General features: G+C 41.8%; 1 protein-coding gene across 7 annotated transcripts in view; it reads left to right on the top strand.

Annotated features, from left to right (window-relative positions):
- The window catches only part of TBC1D1 (TBC1 domain family member 1), a 189756-nt gene that overhangs the window by 85902 nt on the left and 80902 nt on the right, over positions 1-22952 (top strand). For all 7 annotated transcript variants that reach the window (XM_039540595.1, XM_039540593.1, XM_039540596.1 and 4 more), the window contains 6 exons: positions 2422-2511; positions 8858-8962; positions 9514-9646; positions 11268-11359; positions 18551-18661; positions 22696-22824. In XM_039540595.1, coding sequence (XP_039396529.1) covers positions 2422-2511; positions 8858-8962; positions 9514-9646; positions 11268-11359; positions 18551-18661; positions 22696-22824 — 660 coding nt within the window. The remainder of the gene's footprint in view (positions 1-2421; positions 2512-8857; positions 8963-9513; positions 9647-11267; positions 11360-18550; positions 18662-22695; positions 22825-22952) is intronic.

Genomic DNA, 22952 nt, shown 5'->3' with positions numbered 1-22952 from the left:
CTGCTGACACAATGAACAAAGTGTAGACATGCACAAGCAATGTAATTACTGCATAGACTGTATGCCGATGTAAGTTAAGTCGACTTAGTTTTGCAGTGTAGACATGCCCTTATTGTGTCAGACTAAATTCATAGGGCTTTCTTATGGCTCTGAGCCAAGGCCTTCCCTTGAGTAGTGGAGGAGATGCACTGTTTTAACATGGACCCCAGAGGCATTACACCTGCAGAATAGAAGTGTAATCATTATGTCTTGAGGGATGAGCTTAGGGACAGCATTAGCTATGACTATTCTAGAACTCTAGAGCTGCTCTGCAGCTGTACACTGGCTTCTTCTGGGAGGTACATTGGATGTGTGTGGGGAAAATGTGCATGCCCCACTAACGCCATACCTTATGTACCATCTTTCCGCAGGGCAGGTTCTGTAACCTTAAAAATACAATAGTGCCGTTTAAAATAATTAAGTCTTAGTTTGAAAAAGTATTTGTTTAAAAACTATTAAACTATGACAAACATTTGCAGGATGAGGGGAGAATGCATAGGGGGATATTTAGGTCCAACCCCCCCACCTGTTGAACCTTGTGTTTCAGACTTGAATGTATAGAGTTAGCCACTCAAAAAAGTGGCCTGACTTTCAGATGTGGCTTCTTTCTGAGCTTTTAACTTTGGTTACTTTTGCCTGATGGCATCCTAGTCTCCTACTATGTCACAAAGGGTGCTTCTTTAATACGCAAAGTTGGATTTCTTGTATGACACATCTGGTTGGAATGCCTCTCAGTAGCAGGAAGTGAAATGACTTGGTCAGGGACTACAGTATCCACCATCCCTTAGCTGATCTAAGTGCTGGAATTCATTTGTTAGCCAACTAATGTTGATCGGTCTTGAATTAACATTGTTCAGATGTTGAACTACCCTTTATTTGAGTGCAGTGGTTATTGTTATGGCTTTCTATGAAATGTATAGTAGAGGCTGAGTATTTGGCACATTAGATGTTATGAAAAACATTTAGACTAGGATGTTTGCCAATTCCCTTAATCTGTCTAGAACAGTCATTTGTTTTAATAAACCACCTTGGGAGATTGTTATCCTGGCCAGTGCCCTAGGTACAGTGACCCACTCCTCTGACAGTTCCAACTGCATGGGGTAGAAGTGGCAGCTAGCTGCCTGCCACGGGAATAGGCAGCCAGCAAAAAACAGAGGAGAGGTCTGCTGAGTGGCAAGGAGATGAATGCCTCCCCCCAAGTAAAAGCTGAAAGGTCAGCCCTGGGGGACAACAAAGGAAAACAAGCCATGGGGACAAGGAGATGGTGGGAAGTTTTATGGAGGCTCAAGTGAGAGAAAGGGTCAAGAGTGAATCCACGGGGAAATGCTTAGAACAGACAAAAGAAGGAAGCCCAACTCTCCGCCCCTACGCTCTTGGATGATTCTTTCCAATAAGCTAAGTATCTGGGACACACTGGCTGGTTTAATGTACGTTCTGGGAATTGTAGGTGGCTGTAGTTTTTTGGGTTAGTTTGGGTTTTTTTGTGCATGTATGGGGGATTCCACCTTTCTAAGAGGAAAACATCCTAAAATTCACCCGGTTGCAGATACAATCTTCTGGCAACTAGGAAGAAGCCCCCAGAGACTTGGCAACAATTTTGCAATTTAAACATTATATATTGGCCCATGTCCAGTCTCATGAAAAATCCTGAACAGCTGTTTCACCTTTAAATTAGTGCCTGTCTGGGAAAAAGTTTCCTGTTCAAACCTGGCAGTGCTTCTCGGCAGCTACAGGGTTACTGCTACAAAACTGGTCTACAGCTAAATGTACATCAAAATGTACTCCAGTAACCTCATTTTTATAGCTTGAGATGCATTGCCTTTAAAGTACTGTGTACATCTAACAACACTTTTAAAAAATATATGTGGGTGTTCGGTCAGCTTCCAGGCCTGCCTTTCGATTTCACTGCAGTTTCGTCACATAACTTTGATTAAATTGACATGTGCTAAGGTTATGGGAAAACTGATTTTTTGTAGAATCATACAACCATAGGGTTAGAAGGGACCGCAAGTGTCATCTTGTCTAACCCTCTGCCAAGATACAGGATTTGCTGTGAGTATAGTTTTGCTATTGTCTAGTTAAATGCAGATCCTTTAATTTTTCCTTTGCCTCGTAAACAGAACGAAATTCCAATTCAGTATTTTACAATGCTATAAATTTAATAGTAAGTGCAAGTCCAACTTTGCATCATTTTTTTTTTCTCTCATGCAAAATGTGGTGTGTGTTGTACTATTGTAATTTAAATCTACATTGAGTCAAAGTATGGAATGGAATAAATTTTGAGATTTCTCATACCCAAGGAACATTTTTTTAGTTGGAACAAATTTGCCATAATGTTTCTTGAAGCTAAATGTAATCCTCTTGTTATTTAATTGTTTTTAGATTGGGCAATCTGCAGTTTATCTCATCAGTCCTGACACGAAAAAAGTAGCACTTGAGAAAAGTTTCAAGGAAATATCCTTTTGCTCTCAGGTAAAGTGCATTAATTTTTATGGTGGTTCTGCTATTCATGAATACTCATTGATTCTCCCCTCCCCATTCGTTCCAAGTGGATCCCCACATGTCATGGGTGAGTAGACGCCTTGGCAGTCTGTAATTTTGGAAGGCCTTCATTTCTTGTTTAATGTTTAGCCTTGTAATGTCTGAAGTCAAGATTCTCTTTGTGCAATAAAAAAATAAGTGGACTGAATATCCTGTCAAGTTCTGCTTTCAGATTCCAGAAGACATGATTCACTGCTGTGCAGGTTCAGGGTTCCCTCGGCTGTATGTGTGTTGTGCAGTGCGTTATCAGTCACTGAAATAGACTTTGTAAACAGTACTTTAGAGTTAATTGAACACTTCATAAATAACAGTCAAACTCAGGTTCCTTTTACTTTGTAGGCTATACAGATATATACAGTTATTGCACTCAGCTCATAGTAAGGGGGTACAGAGATACACTACCCCAGTAGGAGCTTGTGAAGGCAGATGCTATGCCTCCAGGGTTATAGAGGGAAGATGGAGGTTGTTTACTTTAGTGCAGTAATCCCCAAACTTTTGGGGGTCGCGCCGCCCCTTACTCCAGTCCGCGCACCTCCGAGGCCGGGAGTGGCTGCGGCTCTGGAGGTGGGGAGGTGTGTGGACAGGGGAAGGGGGGGCGAGGCCGGGGCCACCGGCGGGGGTGGGTCTGAGCCGAGGCTGGGGGTGGAGGCCAGAGCAGAGCCACAGCCAGGCTGTAGTGGGGGCTGGCAGCTGGGCCCATGGCCAGGTGCCGCTCTGCCCCTAGCCTTGGCCTGGGGCTTGGAACAGAGCCGAGGCTGGGGATGGGGTCAGGCACGGGGATGAGAGCTGGGGATGTAGCTGAGGCAAGACCAAAGCACAGTTAGGGCGGGGAGGGGCTGGGTGGCGCTCCCTCCCCATCCCTTATAGAGGCTGGCCTGAGCCTTCCACGCCCCCTGGATGTTCCTCCATGCCCCCCTTGGGGGGGTGCGCCCCACAGTTTGGGGAACTTTGCTGTAGTGCAACTGATTCTACCTCTGTATAGAATCAGCTTTACTGGCCATCGCAGAAGAGCACAACTGTGGCCCTACCTCTTTTGAGGAGACTAGTGTGAATTCAGAGAAGACTTTGCACTCAGGAGAACATGTTTGATACTATATGTTTGTACTGTGACAGAGTCTAGGAGCCCAGTCATGGAGCAGGACCCCATTGCGCTAGGCGCTGTACATACACAGAACAAAAAGACGGTCTTTGCCCCAAATAGCTTACAATCTAAATACCAGATAAGAGGGGATCGGTGGAATGAAAAAACAAACAGGTTCACAAAGAAATAATGAGATAACACTGGTCAGCATGATTGACAGTGATATCAGCAATGCTTAATTTTTGCCAGGGCTGAGCCACGGCACCTCTACGTTGACAGTTCATAGTCCCGGCACATCGGTGCTTGCTGTGTCAGTTGTGAAAGTAAAAAAATTGCTTGAGCCCTGGCACCTCTTTCATTAGTAATTAAGCACCGGATATCAGCACAGCAGCTGCTCGACCGTTGTCAAAACTTTTTGCAGGCATCACAGTAAAGGGGCGTTTTAAGGAGACACTTGAAGGAGAACAGTGAGGTAGTTTTGTGCAGGTTTACAGGGAACTCCCATGGGTGAAGGGCAGCAGGGGAGGAGAAATCCAAAGGCGTTTGTTTTAAAATTTAACAAATGAGTGACACAGGCTGGCATCATTGGCAGGGGAGAGGCAAGACCTCTCAACAGTGTTGTAGAGATGGAGGATGGAGTGGGAATAGGCCATCAAGGGCTTTGAAAGTGAAGACAAATAGTTAATTCATTATGATGGAGAAGGAAAGCTAGTGGAGAGATGCAAAAAGAGGGTGAGATGGTTTAAAGTGACAAATGAGGAAAATGGCTACCATTGTGCCTGGGCCAGTGTGGGCATGCAAAAGGGGGCTCCTTGTGCCCTTTCCTCTACTTTCCTTGCACACCTGTTAGGTGTATGTGCACTAATTATAAAAATAATAGTGTTAATGTAACTATTGACACTATGTTGATTAAAAAGCCATTAAAGAAAACTTCCCTGATCACAGGAGAACCTGAACCCTGACCTTCCCTCAGGTTACTTTTTCAGCCAGAATCCTGAGTTATTTGATAGACCAGCAGAGGAAGTAAATTCCTGACTTCAGGGTCCCCTCAGGCCTGAAGAATGCTTTACTGGCTAGGTGGTTTGTCAGTTAGGGATACTGGACATATACAGCTTCTCTTCATCTCACTAGGAGAGGGGAGGGAGCAGATAACTCCACTCTCACATCCATGTGTGGCCAGCCACAGAGCAGTATCACAGTTGGGGCTGTGCATGGGATGGAGGTGGCAAATTCCACACCTGCCCAAGGCTTGCAGTTTGGGAAGACAATGCCCGTTGTGCCTTCCCCCGAAACCATGCTAATGCTTGGAGCCTGTTGGCACCGACTCCTGACTCTGCTGTTAGTGCTGGGACATGGCTGCCACTACGATACAAGGCAGGAGGGTAAGGTTGCCTGTCTCAGTTGCTCTGCTCTGCCTGCTGTGTTCTTGTTCTTAGAAGCAATTGGGATATTGAAACAAACACATGCTCTCAAAGTGGAATCCTGATTACTTTAATACTCTGCCTTGCTCGCAGGTATTATTAGTCTTGTGAGTGTGGCAGAGTTTATAGTGATGCAAGACTCCTACTAATCCAGCCCTGATCCAGCCAAGCATGTAAGCCTATGTTTAACCTTGAGGTCCCCTTGAATTCATGGGAATATATGGGTGCTTAAACTAAGCAGATGCTTTGTGCTTTTCTGGTTAGGTGATGAGAGGCCTGGGAGGCCTTATGTTTCACTGCCCTTGCCACTGAAAACCAAAGATGTAGGGTGGCTGCGTTTGTGGTTATGATTAAGGTGAAAGTTGTGAATTTGTTAGTGGATTGCTCTGCAGAATAGTTGGCATGTTAATAGTGTTACAGCCCATGTTAGTGAGCTGATGTATGTTTGGGGAGCTTTAAGAAAACAAGCTGGGGTACTTTCTAGCTCAAGGGAGGGCAAACTTTCTGGCCTGAGGGCTGCTTCGGGTTTTGTAAATTGTATGGAGGGATGGTTAGGGGAGGGGGTCGTGGTCCGACTCTCACCTTCTATCTCTCCCTCCCCTCCTAGGACTCCTGCCCCATCCAACACCCCCATTTCCTGAGGACCCCTCTGGGACCCTTGCCCCATCCACACACCCCTGCTCTCTGTCCCCGACTGCCCCCGGATCCCCGCTGCCCCATCCAGCCCCGCCTCTCATTCCTGACAGCCCCCCGGTACCCCTACCTCATACAGCCACCACCCCTTCTCTCTGTCCCCTGACTGTCCTTGGAACCCCTGCCCCTGATTGCCCCCTGCCGCCCCTTCCAACCTCCCCATCTTCCTGACTGCCCCTGGGACCCCTGCCCCCATTCAACACCCTGTTCCCGCCCATCCACATCCCCGCCCCCTGACCACCACCCCCAACTCCCCTGCCTTCTATCCAAGCCCTCCTACTCCCTGTCCCCTTACCGCACTGCCTGGAGCACTGGTGGCTGGCGACACTACAGCCGCGCTGCCAGGCTCGAGCTGGGCCACGCTGCTGCCGCCACCACCACCACGCAGGGGTCAGGCCGGTCTCTGCAGCTGCGCTGCCCCAGGAGCTCACAGCCCTGCCACCCAGAGCATTGCGCCGGTGGCGGAGCGAGCGAGCTGAGGCTGCAGGGGAGGGGGGACAGCTGGGGAGGGGCCGGGGGCTAGCCTCCCTGGCTAGGAGCTTGGGGGCTGGGCAGGATGGTCCCGCGGGCCATAGTTTGCCCACCCCTCTTCTAGCTACTTGGTGAAGGGACACATGCTGTGCTTGCTGCATTAGTGAGCAATTCTTTTTGAAAAACTAGGCATTTTTTTAAAGTGTTTGTAATGAAGTGAAGGACACTATCTACTGAAGGAGGACTGCTGGTGCCACCTTAGCACGTTTCTGAAGTTTGTTTCTCTGTAAAGATGGAGATCAAATAGTGCTCCTTCTTTACACCAGAAAATTATTATACACCTCTACCACGTTATACGTGAAAACGCGTTATATAGAATTTGCTTTGATCCACCGGAGTGCACAGCCCCGCCCCCCCGGAGCACTGCTTTACCGCGTTATATCCAAATTCATGTTATATCGGGTCGCGTTATATCGAAGTAGAGATGTATATTGAAAATGACTTGAGGTATTGTTCCATCTGAAGCATGGTTAGGGATGTGTCTGCTAAAATAATTCTGGAAGTGTCAGGAGAGACCTGCTCCAACAGTCCATCAAGAAATGGAACTGATTCTCTTTTAAAATAAATAAACAAGATGTGTCCCATAACCATAAAACAGGCTTTAAGACCAATCTAGAAATTGAAGAGTACTGTGGCCTCTGAATCCAACGGTCTTCGCTATAAACTGTCTACCCAAACTTGTAGATAATAACATAGGATCATAGGAGTCCCTATATCACTGTTTTTTGTAATTCATCAAATTCAGAAAACTGCTTCCAGGCGCAGAAAAATACTTGATTCTTCTGAGAGGGTTATAAAGGATTCCTTCGTGCCTGCTGTGGGTAATCTACTTATGCTTTAACATATTCCAAAGAATACGGACTAATTCCAAAGCAAATCCTATTTAGCAGATTATTCAGAATCAGTATAGAATTTCCATTTTCCCAGATTTAAGAACTCACTCAGACTCATGAAGAGATTTTACAAGAATAAAATTTCATGAAGTGTGCAACATTCTGAGTAACCAACAGAAAATTTTTTTGAGTTTCATCTTGATCTTGCTAATGCTGGTATACAGTGGGAGTAAACCCTCTTGACGTCAATGGAGTTGCAAATATATATAAGGGAGGTCAAAATCAAGCCTTATTATATTTTCTGGAACACATATTTTCTGGAACTGACATTCAGATATTATAACAGTGGGCTCTGCAGTATACACCGTAAGAGAGCTAGACTGGGCATTTATAGGAAATTAGAATTTAAGAACCTGAGGCCTCTAGATCATTTAATTATCTTTCTAATTAATATCTTCTGTTGAAATATTAATGCCAAATGTTTGCCTTTGTCATAATACTTTTTCCAAGTGATATGAGTATGCAACCATCATATTATGAGAAATTGGATATCTACATGTATATTAAGTTATTTTTCTTTATTCAGTTGGCGCTTGATGGAAGTTTATTAATATTTATAGCAAGGAGATTGTGCTGTTCACATTACTTTAGGATGACTGGCCTTGCTCTGCTACATATACCTGCTCTCGTTTTTGGTGCTCCTGGCCAATATGTGTCCAAAAAAATATTCATGTTTTATGATTTTGGTATCCTCATGATAGTGACAATCTTGAGTATTTGACATTGATAGGGAACACCAGAGAAATGTCTTGTTTGCTAATATCCAGATTAGTTATAACTGACTGAAACTCACGTTTTTCTTGTGACTCTGCTCCTGGTTTTTGGTTTAACAAATCAAATGCCTCTTTTCTACTATCCTTAATGGAAGGTTCACTTTAACATGCAAAACCCATTTGTGGCATGACGCCTACATGAAATTGACCAACTAATAACGGATAGGTAGAGATAAAGATAAATTTGTATTTATGAAATAAATTGCACAAAATGTGATTATATTTCTCTTGCAGCCTTTGTACACTACTTATCAGAAGATCTGATCTTGCAAAGCCTTTTGCACATGCTGAATTTTGTAGCTGCGCTGAATTCAGCTGAACTATTCAAATCGAGTAAAGTTAAGCACAGAAATAAATCTTTGCAGTATTGGGGCCATCACATTGTGGGTACTGCCAGAATAATTTAATATGGGTTTTGTTTCCGATTCTTGGGCCTGATTCTGCAACCTTTCCTTTTTCTGAGATATATGTACTGACAATAGTAATACAATTGAGTAGTAAGTACTATTGAATTTGAGGAAGAGTCACTGAATTAAGTCCTTAGAGTGGATGCAATGTCTTTGGAGGAGTTTTAACCTTTACTGCTGTACATTGGAGATCAAACTTAATCTGGTCTGGTCATGCACTTGTCTGTCCATGCAGGTTCTTCCCCAACAGATCCATTACAGTTTGTTACATTTGTAAATGAGTATTTATGATTTAAATATATTTAAAAGATCCTTTAGTGGGGTAGGTGGTTTTTATATGGCTGGAATGAGATATTTGGTTTACTATGGTGCTGTGATGCTGTTGGACATCTGTCTAATGTGTTGGTGTGATAATTACACGTATGAAATCAACTTGTAAACATGACTGACTCTTTTGTTACTACTTCTTTTGTGCCAGGGTATTAGACATGTGGATCACTTTGGGTTCATCTGTAGAGAGTCTTCAGGAAACGGTGGCTGCTACTTTGTCTGCTACGTGTTTCAGTGCACAGATGAAGCCCTGGTAAGAGACGCTAATTAAAGGCCTGATATCATAAGATGCTAAGTTTTTGTTGTTGTTTTGCTCTCAACTTCCATTGCATTTATAAAAATTTAATTGTTTTTAAGATAGAAAACTGTTGAGAAACTGAATTTTTGTTGAAGGAAGAGGTTAGAATATATATCCTATTCAAAATAAATATAACCTCCTACACTGGCATATCTGGAGTGGTCAGAGGCCATGGAGCACTTCATACTTCACCAAGCATTAAGTCAAGTTGTATATCATGGGTTTGTTTTGTTTTGTTTGTTTGTTTTTAAAAGTAGAACTCCCATTAAAATAAATGGAGAGGTTTGATTACATTCAGTAGGTATATCAGTTTTGAAAGCCAAACCCACAATCAGAAGGTCAGTATCTCAGGGGATGCCCTGCTCATTATCCTAACATAATCCCAGAACAATGAAGGTATCCTTTTTAAAGAGACTGACTTTGTTGGGTTGAAAACAACACCAACTTAGTGTAGCAGAAATCACTTGTAATTCGTTAGCCTTGATTTTCTCTCTTGTTCTTGTTAGGTTGATGAAATCATGATGACTTTGAAACAGGCTTTCACTGTAGCTGCTGTGCAACAAACCTCCAAAGCTCAGCTCCAACTTTGTGAGGGATGCCCTGTGCAATGCCTGCATAAACTCTGTGAAAAGATTGAAGGTAAGTATTAAGCAATGTTGACAACGAAACCTCTTAAAAATATTGCTCTGGTAAGTAAGTTAGAAAGAATACATTTTCATGTGTGAACATTGATCTAAAGGAATACACAGTTTTTAAACCCAGGACTGTATTAAGTTTGGACACTTGAAGCCTGGTCAATTAATTAAGAAATAACTTCAATACAGTATAAGATCAGAGTACTAGTGTCAAGAATGATCAAATAAAAGCTAAATTGATTCATACTGTATATTTACTTAACTTTTATTTCTTTTTAAAAATTAAATATAATTGCATTGAAAATTACTTGGTTCTTGAATTTATAAACAGTAAAAAAAATTGGAAATAATTTTTGAATGAACTTTTAAGGAATATTCTGCCCTAGCTGAGAACTGCATGTCCTGTTAATGAACTGAGGGCTTGGCTACACTTACAAATTTGCAGCGCTGCAGCAGGGTGTGAAAACACACCCTCTGCAGCGCTGCAAATTGCGGCGCTACAAAGCGCCAGTGTAGTCAAAGCCCCAGCGCTGGGAGCCGCGCTCCCAGCGCTGTCCGTTATTCCCCACAGGGAGGTGGAGTACGGACAGCGCTGGGAGAGTTTTCTCCCAGCGCTGGCGCTTTGACTACACTTAGCGCTTCAAAGCGCTGCCGCGGCAGCGCTTTGAAATGCAAGTGTAGCCACAGCCATGGCAAAGACATGAGGTCAGGAACATTTTGCATTTCAGCAAGTTTCACAGCTAAGAATTTAGCCATTTAAAGCAGGGCTGGGGTGAATGAGGGACAGCAGCAGCTGTCAGATCAATGAAAAGCCACAGTATTTTGTTGGACCAAGACATATCTGGTACTAATCTGTAGGAACAGGAGAGTTTCCAGAACTACACCACCCTGTACTTTTTTTTTTGTTCTTCGGCTAGCTATGATTCTGAGAGCACTGAAAGGACAATTGAGTCTGATTGAATATTATTGTCCACCTCCAGCTTGATGGGGAAGTATATACACCCGACAATCAGATGCTTAACAAGTATAGAAACCTGTTGGTGCTAAAAAAAAATCTAGAAAAAGAATTTAATCAAGGATAAGAAAAAGAAGAACTAATGAGAGCCACAGGATTGTATGCTTTTAAATATCAGTAAACGAATTCAGCAGAAGAAAAAAGCTGGAGAATACAGTATTTCGTGTATCTTGGCAAAACTCTTGAAGAGGCAAATTATAAAGCGAGGCATATAAATGAGAAAATAGTTAATAGCAAATATATTTTAAAAAAAAACCAAACTCCCAAAACCTATACAGCATAAAACCTCAATAAGGAGTCTGTTGATAAGCCACAGCAGAATCTAGGTTCATTCTGTGTTACATGATCATGCAATCTTCTAGGTCAGCTAAGAAGCCTAATCCTGCACTTTATTCCAGCAAAACTCCTTGTTGCAAAAGATTTCATTTCCTCATTTCATATGTACTACAGCACCCATCTGCTAAAGCTAATGCAGATAACTCATTTAAATAGCAATGATTATACCTCTTATTTAAACTTCTGTGCATATCATATGATTAGTGTATTGTATCAGTTTAAAGCTTGCTTTTTACAATACTTGTTCATTTTTTCTTGGTTCATCGCTTATTAGGACTACATCCTTTTAAAACTAAACTAGAACTCCAGAAGCATCTAACAACACTAAATAACCAGGAGCAGGCTGCTCTTTTTGAGCAGGTTCAGGTAATGTGTGTTTTTTGTTTGCGTGTTTTTGTTTCTAAATTAAAAGTTATATTGCTACGGTCTTTATTTACAATCTGTGTCCAGCGTGAAAGCTTTTATTTTCCTGAGAATTGTTCTTCAGCTTCTTACAGTATTCAGTGACAATCTGGAAATCTCCATTTGTTTTAAATTCTGGGTCATTCACTGTTGTTTCTAGGGCTGATCAGATCTTCAGACTAAACTGTTTTTCTGATGGAAAACTGGATTTTTGACTAATGAAATTTGTACAAAAAATGTTTGTAGAGAATTTTACTTTTCATGAAAAAAACAAGTGCCAGAACGTTCAATTTGGAGATGTGAAACATTGTTTTGATACTTATGATCAAAACAAAAAGTTTTGATGTTCCTGAATTGATACTTCATTTCAGCTTGGTTTGTTATTCAACCTGAATCTAAATTAGGGCTGTCAAGCAATTAAAAAAATTAATAGTGATTAATAGCACAATTAATCACGTTGTTAAACAGTAATAGAATATAATTTATTTAAATATTTTGGATGTTTTCTACATTTTCAAATATATTGATTTCAGTTACAACACAGAATACAAAGTGTGCAGTTTCAGAGTTTCAGTCCGTATCAGCAAAAACAATGAGGAGTCCTTGTGGCACCTTAGAGACTAACAAATTTATCTGAGCATAAATAGAGCCCACTTCATCAGATGAATGTAGTGAAAAATACAGGAACAGGTATAAATACATGAAAGGATTGGGGTTGCTTTACCAAGTGTGAGGTCAGTCTAGCGAGATAAATCAGTTAACAGCAGGATACTAAGGGAGGAAGAATAACTTTTGAAGTGGTAAGAGAGTGGCCCATTACAGACAGTTGACAAGAAGGTGTGAGCAACAGTAGGGAGAAATTAGTAATGGGGAAATTAAGTTTAGGTTTTGTAATGACCCAACAACTCCCAGTCTTTATTCAGGCCTAATCTGATGGTATCCAGTTTGCAAATTAATTCCAGTTCTGCAGCTTCACATTGGAGTCTGTTTTTGAAGGTTTTTTGTTGAAGACTGCCACTTTGAGGTCTGTTATTGAGTCACCAGAGAGATTGAAGTGTTCTCCTACTGGTTTGTGAATGTTATGATTCTTGATGTCAGATTTGTGTCCATTTGTTCTTTTGCATAGAGACTGTCTGGTTTGGCCAATGTACGTGGCAGAGGGGCATTGCTGGCACATGATGGCCTATATCACATTGGTAGATGTGCAGGTGAATGAGCCCTGGATGTAGATGTACATTATGTAGTTAGATCCTATGATGGTGTCCCTTGAATAGATATGTGGACAGAGTACAGTGCTCGCTTTATATTTATTTTTTTATTACAAATATTTGCACTATAATAAACAAAAGAAATAGTATTTTTCAGTTCATGTAATACAAATACTGTAGTGAAATCTCTTTATCATGAAAGTTAAACTTACTTATAGAATTATGTAAAAAAAAAACCCCTCCATTCAAAAATAAAACAATGTAAAACTTTAGAGTCTACAAGTCCACTCAGTCCTACTTCTTCTTCAACCAATCACTCAAACAACTTTGGTTACAATTTGAAGGTGATAATGCTGCCCACTTCTTGTTTACAATATCACCTGAAAGTGAGCACAGGCATTTGCATGACATTGTAGCTGGCGTCGCAAGATATTTACATACCAGATGCGCTAAAGATTCATATGTCCCTTCATGCTTCAGCCTCCATTCCAGAGAACATGCGTCCATCCTGATGACAGATTCTGCTCGATAACAGTCCAAAGCAGTGTGGACTAACACATGTTCATTTTCACCATCTGAGTTAGATACCACCAACAGAAGGTTGATTTTCTTTTTTGATGGTTCGGGTTTTGTAGTTTCTGCATCAGTGTTTCTCTTTTAAGACTTCTGAAAGCATGCTCCACACCTCATCCTTCTCAGATTTTGGAAGGCACTTCAGATTCTTAAACCAGGGCCGGCCTTAAGCCGATTTGGCCGATTCCCCTGAATCGGGCCCCCCCCAGGGCCCGCCCCCGCGCCCCAGCGTCTCTCCCAGCTGCAGCTAGCTGCTAGGCAACGCTGGAGGCCTGAAGCCGGCTGGGCCCTGGCTGGGCAGTGCAGGAGGAGGGCAGGTCATTGGCACAGCCTTCTTCCCCCCCCCCCCCCCCCCCCCACCCACCTGGAGGACGAGGAGGAGGGGGAGGAGCTTGGAGAGACAGCTCTGAGAAGCTGCAGTCAGCAGTGCCTGTGTGCACCCCTTCCATTCCCCTGAAGTGTGATATTGGTTTAATTGGTGGTTTGGTTTTTGTTTTTGTTTTGTTGTTGCTGTGTGAGTGTCTGTGTGCCTGCCTGTGTCTGTTTCAAAACTAAAGTGTTGATCAAATAAAGCAGGAAAAAAAAGCCCAGGTGCTGAGTGAACTCCAGGTGAGAGAGAGAGAGAGAGAGGAGAGAGGAGGAAAGGAATCAAGAGGAAGGAGAAAGAAGATGGAAGGGAGAATGCGAAGCTTTTGCATTCTCCCCCCCCCTGCCCCCCCCCCTGGGAGCTGGAGCACTGAGTGATCAGATTCCCATCTCTCCAAATTGCAAAGGAGGACAAAGGAGGAGGGCTCCTCTGGCCAGCTCCCCCTCATCAACCTTCCTTTGCTTCCTGCTTTTCTGCTTGGGGATGATGCTAAGGGGGGATGAATATTTCCATTAAACTATGGCTCCTGCAATGCCATAAACAAATGAAATAGACCGGGAGGGGGGGAATGGGCTTTCAGGAAGCTTTTTTTTTTTTGGGTTTTTATTTAGTGATAATCATCATTATATCATCTTCAAAGCAGCTCAGCAGCTTTAGGGCAGGGGGAAGGCAGGTGCTCTTTCAGAGTGGGGTGGGTGCAGGGGTGGGTGGGAAGTGTGGTTTTAGGGGGGGGAGGGAAATCCCGATGCACCCACACAACACACAGGCAGTGGGGGAATCAGGAGGAGGGGCCAGGAGGGCCAGGGGGGTGCCCCAGGGGACTGGTCCTCAGGTCTGGGGCTAGGGAGGGTGGTGGGCTGGTGGGGTGTTCAGTCTAGTCTTCCAGCCTGGGTTTTCTCATTGGGGGTTTGTGGTTCAAAAAAAACAGCCAAAAAGAAGAAGGTAGAAAAGGGGAAGGGAGGAAAGAAGGGGGAGGGAGAAGTGAAGAAGAGTAAGAGTAGAAAAACAGAGTAAAAACTGGATTCCCCCCACTTCCCCAGCCCAGCCCACGCTCAAACAAACACTGGGCAAGGGCAGGGCCATCCCCACTGAGGCTAGGGAGAGGGGCCAACAGGGGGGCACCCCCCCACCCCTCACCCCCTTCCCCCCCACTCCCCCCCGCCCCCCCCCCCCCTCGCCCTCCCCCCCCCCCCCCCCTCCACCCTCCCCACCACCCTCTCTGCCCCCCACCCCCCACTCCCCCCACCCCACCCCACCAGCACCCAAACTCCCCACTCCTCAGCTCCTCCCCTCCTCTCCCCTCTCTGTCTCCCTCTCCTGGCCTTCTCCTCATTCCTCACTTTCAACCTCATTCATTCATTCATTCATCATTCATTTTCATTCATTCAGAATTCATTATTTTTTTCTAGAAGAGAAGATTCTATTCTACTTCTACTTAAGACAATTTTCTTTTTCTTTTTACACTTAGTTTTACTTACCTACCTGCTATAACATATTACTACTCAATACAATAACATGTTAAAGTATACAATTAAAATGATTGACTGATGTTTGCATTAATATCCATTGATTGATTGACTGTGTGTGGGCAATATAGTGGGGTGGGGGTTTGGCTGTAGTAGGTGCTGTGGTGCAGGGGGGGGGTGGGGCGAGTGGGGCGGGGGGGCGGGGAGGTGAGGGGGCAGGCAGGCGCAGGGGGGAGCAGGGGGAGGGGGGGGGTGGGAGGGGGGAGGAGGGGGGGGGGGGAGGGGGGGGGGGGAGGGGTGGGGGGGTGGGGGGGGGAGGGACAGGTGGGGAAGGGGGGGGTGGGGGGGGGGGAGGGGGTGATGGTGGGGTGTGGGTGGGGGGTGGGGGGGGGGTGGGAGAGGTTGATGGTGGTGCTAGGTTCATCACAGTAGTCAGGTTTTACTGCTGACATCTGTAGACTAAGCCAAGTTAGTTTCAGACTACAAACAGAACTAGAATGCTTTTCTATTTATTTTATTTTAGCAACACTTTTCTTCAGATGCATAGAATGTTTTTCATTTGCCTGGCCTGGAATTTTCTCCTTTCCCCCTCTTGCCTTCCCTTTTGGCCCACAGCTGTTTGGATGGGGTGGTGCTGGTTTGGGAAGGAGGGGCTGGGGGGTTAGCGCTGGTGAAGTGCTGGGGCAGTGGGGCAGGGCAGGGGGGGTGGGGGGAAAAGGAAAAAAATTAAAAAAAAAAATGAAAAAAACAATTATCAAAAAAAAAAATTTTTCAAAATATAAATATGAAATATAATTAATATTCTTTTATATTTAAGTGACTTCTATAATATGGATAAGAGATCAAGAGAGATAAATATTAAGTAGTGGATGATAAGAAAGAGTATTATAGAGAATTATGTAATATTATATAATATATATATATATATATTATTTGTATATAGTCATGGAAATAGTTTAAAAAATAAAAAATTATAAAAAATTTTTTTTTTTTTTTTTTTTTTTTTTTTTTTTTTTTTTCTTTTTTTTTTTTTTTTATGCTTAAACATTGGGTCAAGTGCTGTAACTATGTTTAGAAATCTGATACTGGAACTTTCTTTGTGTTTTGTGAAATCTGCAGAGAAAGTGTTCTTAAATCAAACATGTGCTGGGTCATCATCCGAGACTGCTATAACACAAAATATATGGTCGAATGCGGGTGAAACCACGGAGCAGGAGACATACAATTCTCCTCCAAGGAGTTCAGTCACAAATTTAATTAACACTTTTTTTTTTTTTTTTAACAAGCACCTACAGCATGGAAGCATGTCCTCTGGAATGGTGTTTGAAGCATGAAGAGGCATAGGAATGTTTAGCATATCTGGCACATAAATATCTTGCTATGCTGGCTACAAAAGTGCCATGCGAACGCCTGTTCTCACTTTCAGGTGATATTGTAAATAAGAACACACAGCACTATCTCTCAAATGTAAACAAACTTGTTTCTCTTAGCGATTGGCTGAACGAAAAGTAGGACTGAGTGGACTTGGAAGCTCTAAAGTTTTACATTGTTTTGTTATTGAGTGCAGTTATGTAACAAAACAAAAATCTACATTTGTAAGTTGCACTTTCATGATAAAGAGATTGCACTACAGTACTAGTATGAGGTGAATTGAAAAATACTATTTCTTTTGTTTGTCATTTTTACAGTGGAAATATTTGTAATCAAAAGTAATATTAAGTGAGCACTGTACACTTTGTATTCTATGTTGTAATTGAAATAAATATATTTGAAAATGTAGAAAAACATCTAAAATATTTAATAAATTTCAGTTGGTATTTATTGTTTAACACTACGATTAAAACTGCGATTAATAGTGATTAATTTTTTTAGTTGCGATTAATTTTTTAGAGTTAATCGCGTGAATTAACTGTGATTAATTGACAGCCTTAATCTAAATATTTCAGTTTGTTGAACCAAATCAAACTGGTTTGGTTTTGGAGTAGTTTCACATTAATCTGTATCCTGCTGAGTTGTGTTGTCTCACGGGAGTAACAGTTTGGGAGTGCGATGCATCATGGGAAAAGTAGTTTTATTAGGAAGAAAATGGGAACATATGGCACATGGAAGCTCAGGCAGATTCACTCGAATGTGGAACTAATCCAAAACAAAACGTTTTGACAAACTGGAATATGTAGATTTGGGTCAGCCTAACCAAAAATGAAACATTTAGTTTAGTTGAGAACATAGTAACTCCTGGGTATTTTGGGGTAAACTGGCACTAGTGCCTCAGCTGACTGGGCATTTCTGTAACCTAAGCTTGTCTTACTGCATTGAGGTCCCTAAAACATATCTGTTGAAGATGATTTTTTATTTATTGTAAGGCTGTAGAAATAATCCCCTGGATAAAACATAACAAAAAAATCTGTCATCTCTTTGCACTTTTTTAATACAAATTTTGGTGGTCTGGGATTTTAGATGCAGTGTGTCCTTAAGGTTCAATATGTTTTCCTGATTTCCATTTTTGAGATAATTATCTTTCTAAAAATATTTGCCGTAACCAGAGTTGCTCCCAGTCACATTTGATATTTGCTCATAATATATCACATGTGTTATATGCATAATTGTAAGAATTACATGAATTTAAAAAGCTTCATCTTTGTGATATGTACTATAGTAGTTATCATTTTACAAATATTTTCTCTTCTAATAATCCTAAAGGCTAGGTGGAAATCTGAATAAGCAGAGATAAATATTTTAATCTGGTCTCCCCTCTGATGTTCCTTAATAATAGATTGTACCTGGTTTAGGACCAGTGCATTAATGCATTCTAAACTCTATTGTGGTTATAACTGAGTATCTGTATAACCAAAACAACATTTAGTTAAATTGGCAGGTATACTTGCAATTAATTAATGTAATTAACTGTAATGATTTTTTCTAAATGTTTTGAATATTTTTGTGCAAAATATAACAGTTGCATTGGATATTTATTTCTAATTTAAACTACTTCAAAACTTTAGGATTAAAAGCTAATAGCAGGATTTAAAATGTAAGTTTAATTTTTGAAGTACTTGCCATGTTCTGCTGAGGTGCTTGTTACAAATATGAAGTTTTGTATAATGAAAATTGGATTCATAGTAAAATGGTCAGATAACGGAGAGAGAAATATTACATATGCACTACAGAGGTAAAACTATAATTTTATTTTGGAATCATATTGATAAATGATATTTATACTAAGAATTGTTCTAGCTATGACAATGTTATGCTTTATAAAATATTCTTCAAATGACTTTCAGCAGCTGATATCTGCTGTTAGTCACAGCATTGTGTGGTGTTTTTGTGAAATATCATTAAAATATTTATCTGGCTATGTTGCTGCATTGCTTGAACCACTGGTGTCCTCTAGTGGAATTATACAGCAGCATCAACTAGATTAAACTATTCAGTGTGCATTAACTACATACTTGCAATCACAAAAGTTAAAATAGAGGGGAATAATTTTAAACCTACTATATGAATGCAGCTCTTATTTTTTCATGTCTGTTTTTTAAAAAAGAAATTAAGACCAAGAAATGATCAGAAAGAGAATGAGTTGATTATCTCTATTCTAAGAAACATGTATGAAGAAAAACAGAAGGATCATGTTCACGTTGGGGAAGCAAAGCAGGTATGTGAGCCTTCATTTAAAAAAAATAGTCTTTTTCCTCTCCTACTAACTTCTCAATGGTGATTTTCCATCTTTGTATTTAATGTAAAATTAACACTGAACTGAAAGCCCACTTTGCTCTTTCCTGGTGGGATATTTATTATTTAACATGTTTTTTACAGTAGGATCTAAGAGCCAACCAAGAGTGGGGTCCCATTGGGCCAGGCACTGTGCAAACACAGTACAAAGACAGGCCTTGCCCCAAAGAGCTTACAATCTAAATAAACAAGACAGACACAGGGTTTGGGGGAAGGGGTAGAACACAGAAGCAGAGTGAACAATGGGTTGGCAGCAAATGTCATTTTAGCCCCATGACTTTTTGGGGGGTGAGTTTACTTAGGAGGGGATATTCTAAATGGAAAGAAAGTGAAGTGGAGGGGGACAGGGCAGAGAAAGCCAGGGGAAGGAGGGGCAGGTGTTCAGTGAAGCCGAAGTGGAATCGCTGAGGGAGGGAGAACTGAAGGGTTGAAGCAACAGCCACTCAGCAATGGGCAGAGAAAGTCCAGTCAGAATATACTTGTATCCCATGTGCTAATAGCAAGGGAGGAAAGAATATCAACCCTTCTGTTTGGGGCATAAGAAAATGACTAGTGGCACTGTCTGCTATGGAGTCTCTTGCACCTTCCTCTGAAGTATCTGGTACTGGCTGGCACCAATCTAGCTGGACCACTTTGCAGTTAGTCTTTTCTTATCTTTTCAATACAGTGGATATAGAAAACATTCATATGAAAATACTACATTCTGTCACAGTTACTAATTACAGCTGAAACCTATATGTGTAATTTCAAAAAGACTCAGCTCTCATTTTCTGGCTCCCTGTCAGTCTCAGTTGAGTTCAGTGATGAATCAGGCCCACTGGAATTTATCCTGAGGAAGGACTGCTGGGCTTGCCCGGTAATAGGGGGGATAGTTCTTTGTTTGTGTGGAAATATCATTGAGGCTGATGCAAACAGAGGTTGTTGTTAAAAATTGCTGCAGAACTGACAGAGGAGACAGTGTTCTTCGCTTGAGAAAGGAAGGACAAAACTACTGTTCAGTCTTTAAGGCTTTGTCTACACTAGCACTTCTGTCAATCAGGGGTGTGAAAACAACACCCCCCAACTGACAAAAGTTGCACTGGTGTGGACAGTGCTATGTCGGCGGGAGACACTTTCCTCCTGACATAGCTACTGCCACTCATTAGGAGTGGTTTAATTATGCTGGCAGAAGACCTCTTTCCTGCCAGCATAGAGCGGCTACACAGGAGATCTTGCAGCTGTGCCGCTCTAAGATCCGTAGTGTAGACATAGGCAAAAAATCTGAAGGAGCTGGGAGGTAACCAACCTCACATGCAATATGGCTAGAAAAGAATGTGGGCAGATTGTCCTTCAAATGCATGTATCATGACCCAGTATCTCCCCCGTCTCGCCAGATTTAGCACTTCCCCCTCTGGTGGTGGCAAGGCCTGGGGTAAATCAGCCCCGCTCTGGACAGTGGTTGTCTTCCCTCTCTATGTTTACTTGTCAGTATTTTCAATGTGAGCCTCGGGGCAGGCCCAAGGTGGGTCTCCTCCACCAAGCAAAAGGAAAAAAAATTACAAACAGATTTCCCTGCCCCCTCGCTGCTGCAGTGTGTGTGTTGTCATGTTGTTGGCCCCGGGGTGTCAGTCCTTCCCCTAAACAGACACTTAGGGTTAGTTATTTGCCCTATGGGGAGGAAAGCAGCCTCTCACCCTGGAGAAGCCTATCTCCCTACTGCCACTAGCCTTGCAGCAGCTTGTCTCTCCTGCTATCTCACCAGAGGAGGGGTTTAAAAAGAGACTAGTGATTTTGAATGTCTCAGTTTTGGGGTGCCCAACTTGAAATATCTTAAAGGGGCCTGATTTTGTAGAAAAGGCTGAGCACCACCCTTTTGAAAACCAGTCCCCTTTAAGGTGACTCAATCTGGGCACCCCAAACCAGTAGTCACTTTTGAAAATCTTGGTCAACATTTCTTTCAGTATCTAGCAATAGCAGGAAATGTACTGGAATGCCTGCTCCAGGCAGTCTCCTCCTGCTGGCTAGGTACACAGTGAACACACTGGAGGGTCAGATTCATTGAAGTCCCTACATGCAGTTGCCTCGAACTCTGCTCCCTCTAAGTATTCAGACTTAAAGCATGAAGTAATTGGAGAGGCATCACCCACTTTTTTGTGACTAGCTCTGTGTTTAATCTCTTATCCTTTTATTGCTTATTGGTTAATTATTAGCATTACTGAGAAAGCAGGAAGAAAGCTTCACATTCTTGTTTTCTGATTTACTGTTTTTGTCAACTCTCCAGTCATTTACGTGTCTGACCAGATATGTGTGGGCTTAGAAAGAGCAGTGTGGGCTGAGGTAGGACAGGAGGAAATAGTGTTTGGGGTTTTTTGTTAACAGATGTGAAATATTTTCATTTGGGATTAGTGCCAATTATTTTTATCAAATAGTTTCAGATTCAAAACAATTGGAAAGTGGGTTTTTAAGGAGGAAGATGATGTCTTAATATAAAAACTGTGTGATTTTAATGCTGCTGAGACATGCTGCAGTCTGTTTCTTCAGCCCCTGAAGCCAAAAAATAATAATCAGACTCTTGTAAAGATGCCAAAGTTCTAGTAGCAAACTTGATTTGCCTCTCACCCAACCATTCTTCTTAGTAGAAAATGTCATATCTACTTCCATCTTTTATCTTCAGAGCTCTGGAACATCTCTCAAAGATGAATAACCCAAACACCCTGAATTTTTTTTGCATTCTCTCCTGCATTGCTACTCACACTTGAGTAGGATTCCTCACCCAGAAAGCAAGTTCTCTGTTAAATTGGAAGAATTTAAATTTAAACAGCTGCAAGAGATTTCATAGAACATCAATATTTTTTGAACCAAAAAGTCTTTTTGAAACAAGTATTTTTCACCAGAAAACTGCAAGGTCTTTTTGACTAAATGGCTTGCTATGTAGGGTTGCGGAGAGTTGAGTTAGAGGGAAAAGATTGAATTCTTTGTTTGGGGGATTGGAAATAGGATGTAGCGTCATTTTGTTGGAACTGTCAACAGCCTGGATTGGTAATGACCAGAACTTACTGCTGCCTGACAGCTGTCCACTTTTCCATGTGATATCAACTGGTCTAATGCATTCACATCTCTGATACTGTTACCACTGTGTATATCTGGCACTAATGTTGGCAGCCTCAGGGGAAAAGTTCAAGATTTAATGGACACAGAGAATTACTCTTTGGTCCATATAGTTGAGAAGACTAGGTTAGGTTTGAGGCACAACATTTATCCCTCCATTCCCACTTCTGTGGTGCTATACCCGTTCTGTGTTCAGTTTCCAGAGCTGTCCGACTTTCACAAGCACTAAAATTGAGCTTAAACTTTTAACTAAAAAAAAAAAATCAGCTGTGAGTTGACTGTCATCCATAATATGGAAGTGTTCCTAGTGGTGCTATATATGGGCAAGAGTTAAATAATGAATGTCTTCCTGGACCTCAGTGTACCCTGCTTTCAAAGGAATGGAGTTGGGGGAGTGGTATATGTTCTTGCAGCTAACTCACTCAAAGTCCTAGCAGACAATTACCATGAAAAATAAAATAAATAAACTGGTCAAGTCTAATCTGAGGTGTTAAGATAAATAATTCCCCATGATATCCTGAATCTGTTCCTCTTTTACTTACAGATGATATAATTGTGCTCTACCATTGAGGTAAACATGTGAAGAGACATATTTTTGTTATGAAATACAATATTCCTGGTGCTCACTATATTTCACTTAACAAATAAATGTCATTTGGAAAAGAGATTCCTAGATCTAGCAGTAGGTTAACTCAATAAGCTTCAGCACTGTTATGTCAGTAGAAACACAATGCATGTGAGGATTCAGAGCTTAGTATAGCTTTGGTTTAGAAAAGCTTGGAAATGTGCTACTAAGATGTCAAAAATCTTTCAGTGAGCTTTTGTTCTGTACAACCCTGTATTTTACACCTGCTTTCTTAAATATTATAGGCTTCACAGCCTTGTGGAGAGACTACTGGAAATGAGATGCCAAGCAGTGCTCCCAGGTTCAGACTAGATATGTTGAAGAGCAAAGCTAAACGGTCACTAACAGAATCATTAGAAAGTATCTTGTCACGGGTAGGTATCGTCATTTGTATTGACTTTTTTTGAGTGATAGACACACAGTCTACATCTACTTTTGTTTTCTTCCAGGAAAAATTGTTGAACAATTATTTAAAGAGAGATCTAGAAATACGTAGGTGAAC

The sequence above is a fragment of the Mauremys reevesii genome, linkage group 5 (assembly GCF_016161935.1).
Source record: "Mauremys reevesii isolate NIE-2019 linkage group 5, ASM1616193v1, whole genome shotgun sequence".
In the NCBI taxonomy this organism is placed as follows: domain Eukaryota; kingdom Metazoa; phylum Chordata; order Testudines; family Geoemydidae; genus Mauremys; species Mauremys reevesii.
The sequence above is the reverse complement of the archived record's forward strand: the minus strand, read 5'-3'. Positions and strand labels throughout refer to the sequence as shown.